Genomic DNA, 9,420 nt, shown 5'->3' on the forward strand with positions numbered 1-9,420 from the left:
GAAAACAAACAATGCAATTATGCCTTGAAATATTGCTCTACAGGTCATACCAACAGTATACTTACAGTGAAGAAAGAAGTACCACAAAAACGCGCACATATCCCTCGTACAAAGCCTTCATGTGCTTGTAAAGTACGGATACATTCCCGCTTGGTCAAGTTCCAAATTTTAACCTGTTAATAGCATACCAAAACATGTTTCCGTTTAGTAGTTTTCTAATTATAAGATGTCATAAATTGTCATGTCAAAGGGCATGTTCCTATCCGAGAGTGTGATATTTTTGAAAAGTTGTAATTACATTGCAGTCCACAAACAAGTTAAGACACCAATGATGTCACTTCTTATATAGTCATACTGCATCACAATAGTTGTAGCTACTTTGAAATTCAGGTCCCATTGGGATTTTTCTACTCCCTTTAAATACATAAAATTATACAAAAGAATATGCACAAATTTTCTGAGAAAAATAGAGCCATCTTATAAAAGGAGAAATCCAAGAGAATAATCTTTTGGATACAATGGAAAAAAGTCGATTTCATTTCAATAGTTCTTTCATACTTCAATGGGAAAGAACAATACTTTTACAATTTTACAGTTACATAGTAAACATGTTAACTCAGAAGTTTCTGATTACATCTCCAACGTCTGTTTCTCTCTAATAAATATTTTTATTTCAGGGGTTTTTTTTAGTCCAACTGAAATGAATTAAAAATGTACTTAGGTTATATTTTATTTTGTGTTAATGTCCAAGACATCTTTCATTCTACAATACTGAGTCCCAAAATGCTTCCTATATATTTATGCACGTGCTTTCAATTCATCTACCCACCATTTCTAAAAAAGTTTTGTCCCCCGCCCCCATAATTATATATGTAATACTCATAAATAACGGGAAATAAAATGACTAAACAATTTCAACAATGTACATGACAGATTCAGAGCACAAAGTAAATCAAGTGGGGAGAAAAATGATGAGTTTATTCTGTAATAATTAAAAACAGTTACCAGTACTCTTATTTGATACCTGTAACAATACAATACCTTAGTCTTTAAGGTGCTACTAGTCTATTCATTATTTTTTAAGTTTTTCCTGTTATAGACTAACTCCGCTACCCCTCTGAAGCTTTTGAATACAAAAATAGAGAGTAATATTTAGCTTTCTTGCTATATGCAGAAGCTTAAAAATGACAACTGTGAACAAAGGCTCAGGACAAATATATTCAAGTCAAATCCTACCAGGAAAAATTCAAAGACAAAAACTCTGGGACGGTCAAAAAAGAATTTGAAGAACAACCAGGAAAAGACAGATACTAATAGCAAAAATAGTTAAACAGATCATCAGCAGAAGTTTGCCACACAATTAGTGGGGTCAACTGGACAAACAACATGCTGAAGGAGCACTTAAGGAAGACAAAGGCATTGGACAGAAGCTAATGAATTGGCCGCATTATTCTTCTTCACTGCAGAGGATGTGAGGGAGAGTCCCACACCTGAGCCATTATTTTTAGGAAACAATTCCTCAGATGTGCCAATAGAGGTCTTTTTGGATTCACCCAACCGTTCTAAAGGAACTCAAAAAGCTGCAAAGCTAACTGTTGCACATAACCTATCACTTAATTCAGCCTCTGTACCAGATAACAGAAAGATAGCTAATATAATGCCAATTTTTAAAGAAGGCTCCAGAAGCAACCGTAGCAATTCCTACTTTCATTATCGGGCAAAGGGTTGAATCTCTAGTAAAAAACAGAATAATCAGACACACAGATGAACACAATATGTTGGGGGGGGGGGGAGAAGTGCTACACAAATTGCGATTGAATTTTGAAATAGCATATTTTGAAATATGGTGCATCTACACAGTGCCAAATTTTGAAATAATGCACTATTTTGAGACATCCCTCACACCTCGTGGAATGAGTGTTACAGGCATGCCGAAATAGGTCTTGAAATAGCCCCGCTGTGTAGACATACCCTAATTGTTTAAAAGACAGGAAACAAAGGGTAGGAATAAATGGTTAGTTTTCACAGTGGAGAAAAGTAAACAGCAGGGTCTCCCAAGAATCCGTAGTGGGAACAGTGTGGTTCCATATATTCATAAATGATCTGGAAAAAGGGATAAATGGTGAGATGGCAAAGTCTGCAAATGATACAAAATTATTCAAAATAGTTAAGTGCAAAGATGACAAAAGAATTCAAAAGGAATTTCACAAAAGTGAGTGACTGGGCAACAAAATGGCAGATGAAATTCAATGTTGATAAATGCAAAGTAATGCACATTGGAAAATATAATCTAGCAGTACGTACAAAATGATGGGGTTTAAATTAGCTGTTACAACTCAAAAAAGATCTTAGAGTTGCTGAGAATAGCTTTATAAAAACATCCACTCATGTAGAGATCATGGAAAAAAAAGTAATGATGTTAGAAACCATTAGAAAAGGAATAGATAATAAGACAGTTAATATCATAATGCCACTATATACATCCATGGTATGCCCACATCTTGAATACTGTGTGCAGTTCCGATTGCATCATCTAAAAAGGGGATATATTAGATATAGAAAAAGTACAGAGACAGACAACAAAAATTATTAGAGATATGGAACAGCTTTCAGATGGAGAAAGTAAAAAGACTGGGACTGTTCAATTTAGAAAACAGGTGATTTAGACAGTAGGGATATTAAAACTTGTTTATTTTTTGTAAACCTGTAACCGCTGAAATTTAGAGCGGCTACATGTTTACACATGAGATGGGGAGGAGATGGAAGCTGGTGCTCATGGGAAGCCAAGTTTTAAGCCAGCTCTCCGTGAGCCAACTGGCTCATGCCTGTTCCCTCCCTTGCAGCCTCCATATCAGAGGCAAAAGTGTGGGGAGCAGGCAGCTCCATGGGAGCCTGTGCTTATCTGCCCTTCTACATACTGCTGCCTCTTTTAAGCCACCTCCCCATGCATATGAGCACCAGCGTAGTCACCTGTCCCCCTACACTGCCTCTGATACAGAGGCCGGGGTGGTGGGGTGCTGCTGCTGCATGTAACCGTTATAATTAACCAATGAGCTCAGGCTCATTGGTTAATTGTATAAATGGGTACATATTCACAACCCGGTTAGGCAGAATATGATAGAAGTCTAAAATCATGATGTTATGGCTAAGGAGCTAACCTTATGCTCTGCGTTCTAAGCTTCTGACTGACCGAAGCTGGGACTGAACAACAGGGGATGAATCGCTCTATAATGCCCTGTTCTGTTCATTCCTCTGAAGCATTTGGCAAAGGCCACTGTTGGAAGGCAGGGTACTAGTCTAGATGGACTATTGGTCTGACTCAGTACAGGTATTCTTATCTACAAAATATTTTAAAAATTAAATTTGCAAAAATAAATATCTTACCTCTCCATCACATGCCCCAGAAAGTATTGTAGATAAACTCTTTGGATGCTTAGCCATACAATTAACTCCATCCCTGTGCCCATCCAGTGAAGCAAGAAAAGGTTTTGCAAACACACGTTCTAATTTTGTTGCATTCAGGGCTCGAACATACTCTCGTGGAACCTCAAACGGATGCAATGCTGGATCATAGTTTCTTGGCACTGGAATAAGAGCGATAATTGTAAGAACCAACTTGCACCACAGAAGGAGTGATTAAGTGGAACTCAGATTAATTCCCCTTTGATTTTCTCTGCCATGATGGCAACAATACATTTTCCTGCAACACTAGGAGTTCTGTCAGGTTGATAATTACAAAGTGATACATGGGATCACCTGCTACTGAAATGTTTATTTAAGTTTAGAGTTAACTCTACTAGCTTTTTTGAGTTTAGGATACTGTCAAGTATTTTTTTTTAATTTTTACTTTTAGAGATCAACCTTGTGTTTTATTTCACAAAGAGCTAAAATTAAAATGCTCACATTTCCCTAAACACTGGATTTATGCTAGTCATGTGAACAGGCTGGTAACTGAATGTTAGAATGACCTTGCCTGTCATGAAACATACCCTGCTCAAAGAACCAAAGCAAAGCCAGTATTAGGAATGTGAAAATGTAACCATTGACACAGTTTAACTGATGAGCCCAGGCTCATTGGTTACATTCATGGTTACAGGCAGGCTCCCGCTACACACAGGGAGACAGCTTAAAAGCTGGCTACCCACAAACAATGGGCTCCAAGAGTGCTGCCTGCTGCTCTGGGCAGGCAGGAGCTGGTGAGAAGCTGCCTTAAATTAATCTGGCTCAACACCATTGCCTGTGACACAGTTGCCTCTGGTAAGAGCTGCAGCTCCTACCCACCTGACTCCCAGAGAGGCGGCTTTGCTGCAGCAGCAAAGCTACTTCCTTGGGAGCAGAACTGGCAGCCCTTGTCTGCTGGGCTCCTGGGGAGGGAGCTTTGATGCCCTGCCGCAGCAAAGTTAACTACCCAAGAGCTGGCTGAGTTTAATTGACACCATTAAGTGATAAGCATGATCTTATTGGTTAAACTGTTAATCTCTAATTTACCTAATCTGAAACACCGAGGACTGGATTTTCAGGCCTTGTCTACACTAGCAAGTTTTGTTGCAAAAAATATATACACACACACACACTTCTTGGTGACAAAACCCAGAGAATGTTCACATTGCAATGCAACAAAAGTCGCAACAAGTGCCCAGTTCTGGCGACAAAAAACTTCCAGCTCCCTTTACTGTTGACAATCATACACTGTACTAAAATAGGGTTTTTGTTGAGTTTATTGAACTCCAGCATGTTTTCCACATGCCCAATTAGCCACTCTGGCCAGCGCTTAGAACTCCACTGCTCTGCAGCCACAAACAGATGCAAAGTTCCCAACCCAACTGCAAAGCCTGGGAATTTTAAAATCCACTTATTAGTGTCCGGCTCATTGTGTAGAATCTTCTCAGGGAAACGGGGTTGGTTATGGCTCAAGATGCTCATCTGCTTGGAGTACTCCAGAGCTTTTGGATTTTATCAGTGTGTGGAGTATAGAATTGGTGCAATCACAAGTGCGAGTGACCTGTAGGAACTGGAACATTTATGGTCACATTTCTTGAGCCTTGTGTGAGAAGGGGCATGAGCAACACTTTACAATGCACAGCCAAGATAAGGAATTCTGGCAGGTGTAACAAAAGGCAACGGAGGCAAATAACTGTTCTGGTGCTGCACCTAAAATATGCCATTTTTATAAAGAACTGGATGCAATCCTGGGTGGATATTTCCCATAATACAGAGTCAGAAGCATGAGAGAGCCCAGAGACAGACGAAGTTACTGATGAGGAGATGGAAGTGGATGAGGAGATGGGGCTCAATCCAGCAATAACCTGTATGCCAGGCAGTAAGGAATTGTTCTCAAATCCCAGGGTTTATGAGGACTCAGCAACTGGACATGGAGCATGAAGTAAGGAAAGAGATGCAGAGTCACGAAGCAAGGGAAGAGGTGCAGGATAAGTTGCTGTGCAAGCAGGGGAGGAGGAGTAGTGTGAGCAGCAGCCATGCAGGGCAGTAAATTGCTCTAGTGCAGTGGTCTCCAACCTTTTTAACACCCAAGATCACTTTTTAAACCTCAGAACAAGCAAAGATCTACCGCCCCATCCTAAGACCACACCCCTTCCTTAAAGCCCCACCCTTTCTATTTTCCTCCTCTTCATCACTTGCTATCCCCAGCCCTTATACACTCTACACTGCCACTTTTTTTTTCCAATTCTTCTGTAGGAAGTGGTTTTTTCCAAAATTTGGCCTGTCTAGACTGGACCAAATGTTAGAAAAACCTCTTCTTTTGGAATCTCCCTTATTCCTCGTCGAACGAGGAATATAGGGGTTACCGAAAGAGCATGTTTGCTCTTCCACTAAAAAAAGCAGAACAAATGCATCCCTGGATGCAAAAGAGTTTTTCCAGGATATCTCTGGAATCCTGGAAAAACTCCTGCAGTCTAGCCGTACCCTCAGTGGGTTGAGACAGGATGTGTGGGCTCTGGGGTGGGAATAAGGGATTTGGGTGTGGGAAGGGGTGAGACGTGCAAGCTCTGGGAAGGGGTTCCAGGCTAGGGAGTGTTGGGGTCAGATGGAGGGTTGCAGTACTAAGCAAGCCATAGGCTTGTGGTTGTGAGGGTGCAGGAATTTGGGTTTAGGTATGTGAGGGGCTCAGGGCAGGGGGTTCCTGTGTATGATGGCTCAGATCTAGGGTCAGGCTGGGGTGCAGGAGTGTTATAATGCTGCGGCCAGATGGGGGCTTGGCCCCAATTGGGGGTTTAATTGGCCAGGCTTCATTTTTAAATAAAATACTAAGTCAAACACAAAAAGTTTCTGCATTGTCTTTATTCATGAGAAGGGCAGGGAACCTGTTTTGTGTCATTGGGTTACTAACCCACAGAAAAGTAAATTGGGGCCACACAAGGGAGATGCAAATCCCCCCCCCCCACCCTCCTAATGTGGCCCCAATTGTGCTGGTGGGAGCAGGGGACATGGTAGTGGGGAACGGTGCTAGTAGGTGCTGGGGCAGGGGACAGAGTGCTGAGATGGGGCAGGATTCTGCAACAGGGCACAGGAGAGAGGGGACAGGATGCCAGGGGAGAAGGGACAGGGTTCTGCAGCAAGGAACAGGGTAGCAGTGGACAGGATACTGGGGTGAGGGCACGGTTCTACAGCAGGGGACAGGGTGCTAGCGGGGAACAGGAGAGAGGGGACAGGATGCCATGGGAAGGGGATAGGGCTCTGCAGCAGGGGACAGGGTGCCAGTGGGGGAACAGAAGAGAGGGACAGGGTGCCGGGGAGAGGCAATAGGGTTCTGCAGCAGGGGACAGGGTGCCAGTGGGGGCAGGGAGTCCCCTGCACCAGCCTCCTCCCAGGACTCCATCCCCCACAGAGGAGGGAAGCCCCCATGCATACCTCCTCCGGGACCAACTCTCCCTCCCGCCTCACAGGGAAGGCCCGGTGCGCACCACCTCTGGGGCCAACTCCCCTTCCCTTCCCCACCCCAGCGCGGTGCCACAGACCTGAGGGAGGGGAGCAGCCAGAACACTTCCAGAACACCCGGAAGTGGCACGCAGCTGCAGGACTTCCGCCCACTCCGCAGGAAGCCGGTACTACCTCCATTTTCGCTGGAAGTAGGTAGTGGGGCTTCTCAGGGGTGGGGGAGGACGGGGGCCCCCCTGAATGCCTCACGACTGACTGGTCGAGCCCTCGCGAGCGACCAGTCGCTCGCAATCAACCAGTTGGTGACCACGGCTCTTGTGCTATCGGAAGACCAAAATGAAATGCTGAAGTGTCTTATCAAGAGTAAGTGTCTTATCAAGGGGGAGAGGGGCAGCGCCCTGAGATCTGCATATGGCCGATTCACTGCCCACTACTGCTCCCCCCACTGCGCCTCTGGCCAGCCCCACTTCCCCCAACCCCCTCCCGGACAGCCAGTTCTCCCCCGCTTCTCCTCCCAATCTCCTTTGGCCAGCCCCGCTGCCCGCATCCAGCCCTGCTTCCGGCGGCTGCTTCTCCTCCCCCCCCCCCCCCCCCCGCATCTTTCCCAGCCAGCTCCTACCACCGACCTCATGCCCCCCGGCAGCCCTGCTTCCACCAGCCCCCCAATCTCCCCAGCCCACCCTGCCTCGATTCCCCTGTCCAGTGCTGCTTCCAGTGGCCAGCTCTCCCCTCCTCCCCTAGCTAGGACTCTGTTGGGAGTCGGAACATCTGGCTGCAGACTCCGCCCAGGCCAGCCAAGGGCTTGGGGGACCCAGCACCACACGGACACTCTGGGAGCGCAGAACACCCCGGCAACCACGCTGAGGCCCAGTGATTTTCTCCTGAGGCCTGATACAGGGCCACGGCCCATAGTTTGGGAAACGCTGACACAAAGCAATTGCAACACGCTTCTCTGCCAAGACAGCAGCTCTCATTTGGGTTCCCTTGTGCCACAGTTCAGGGGCCAGCTCAGCACACAGCTCCAAGGTTACTTTATGCAGCCAAAAGTTCTGTAGCCATGGTCTTCATCTTCTAACAGCATGACAATGTGAACACACCACACAGTGCTGGTTTCCCTAGCCCAAAAGCAAAGTTCTACTCTGCAGAGCTTCTCTGGGACAGCCCAATGCAATGCCACTTCACTGCTATCACAGTCATGCTGTCGTCAGCATTTGAGTCTTCATCCTCTGCTATTAAGTGCGTAAGCAGCTCTGCTGCTATGTGCAATATCCTAAACACATTGAACACAACATGTGAGAAAAGTCTGGGATCCAAGATTTCTCACAGCAGATGCTGGAGTTTGCAGCAAGGACTGTCATTCAAGTGGTGCTTAAGTCAGCTAGAAACCCAGGAAGGGCTGGGAAGCAAAGAGATGAGGTGACTGCCAAAATGTTTTTCATGTTCCCAAAATGCCTAGTGTTATGTCCTAACATTCCCACAGTGCTTAGCAACTGAAGGTGACACCAGGTAGTGTGTAATACTTACCCACATTGCTTTGCTTTTTCTGTCAATAGGGGAGCTAACAATGTGGCAGAAAAACAGGGTTGGTGAGTTTTAAGTTTTGGCAATTTTGCATGTCGACAGCACTTTCGTCACCAAATCTTTCCAGTGTAGACATAACCTTATTCTCAACTCCCACAGAAATCAACAGGAACTATTAGTGCTCAGCATTTCTGTACATCAGTCAACACAGCCACAGGCATCTAGTTATAGAAGCTCTCGGGATTTCGGATGATTCTAGAGGTGCTGGCTTATCCTCCCTCTCATTTACCAATCTGTGGCGCCTGCCTCACGATACCTCCCTGCCTCACGCAGCGAGCGGAACGGGAACTTCATCAACGCGCCAGATACTCGACCAGGACAAGGGGGAGACCCACACGGGGGCACAAAGGTCCTGAGGCAGCGCAAGGCGCGGCGGCGCGCAGGGAGCGAGGGTCCCCACGTGCACTGAAGTACACACACGACGACGTCCGACGCCAGAGCACGGCCCAGCCACACGCTGAACGGGGGCCGGACCGCTGCCGACACCAGCAGGGGCGCGTAGCACTCGAGGCCAGTCCCTGGCGCGCACACGCCGGGGTGGGGAGTCGGCTTGGCGCTGCCCCCGCTGTTGTCTGCACTTATTCCCAGGCAGGGCCGCTGCACACACACGCGGCCGACCCACCCCCGCGCTCCCGGGAGAACGGGGCTCTGCGCCGGGGTTGCCCCGAGCACCGGCCCGTCGCGCGGACCGCTGAGGCCCCCTCCGCTCCCCAAGCAACCGCCACGGCCCCGCGCGCGCGCGCGCTCACCGCGCTGCAGATCCTGCTTGGTCTCGCGGACGTAATCATCCGGGTTCCGGCTCAGCACCTTCACCCTCATCCTCGCGGCAGTGGTATGGACTAGAACCTGCCCGAACTACTTCCGGGGCAGAGCCCATGGACCGCAAAAACGACCGGAAGGGATGGCGTAGGGTTCACGTGACACGCCCTCAAGCCTCCCGCG

At 46.9% G+C, this 9,420-nt stretch overlaps 1 protein-coding gene across 1 annotated transcript in view; it reads right to left on the minus strand.

Annotated features, from left to right (window-relative positions):
- DCAF13 (DDB1 and CUL4 associated factor 13) overlaps window positions 1-9,381 on the minus strand; it is a 59,888-nt gene extending 50,507 nt beyond the window's left edge. Inside the window, exons 1-3 of the mRNA XM_006122393.4 lie at window positions 9,228-9,381; window positions 3,385-3,584; window positions 66-173 (exon numbers count right to left, since the gene is read on the minus strand). Of these exons, the coding sequence (XP_006122455.2) occupies window positions 66-173; window positions 3,385-3,584; window positions 9,228-9,297 (378 nt within the window). The 5' untranslated portion in view covers window positions 9,298-9,381. The remainder of the gene's footprint in view (window positions 1-65; window positions 174-3,384; window positions 3,585-9,227) is intronic.
- Window positions 9,382-9,420: the final 39 nt, after the last annotated feature.

Source organism: Pelodiscus sinensis, chromosome 2 (assembly GCF_049634645.1).
Source record: "Pelodiscus sinensis isolate JC-2024 chromosome 2, ASM4963464v1, whole genome shotgun sequence".
NCBI lineage: Eukaryota > Metazoa > Chordata > Testudines > Trionychidae > Pelodiscus > Pelodiscus sinensis.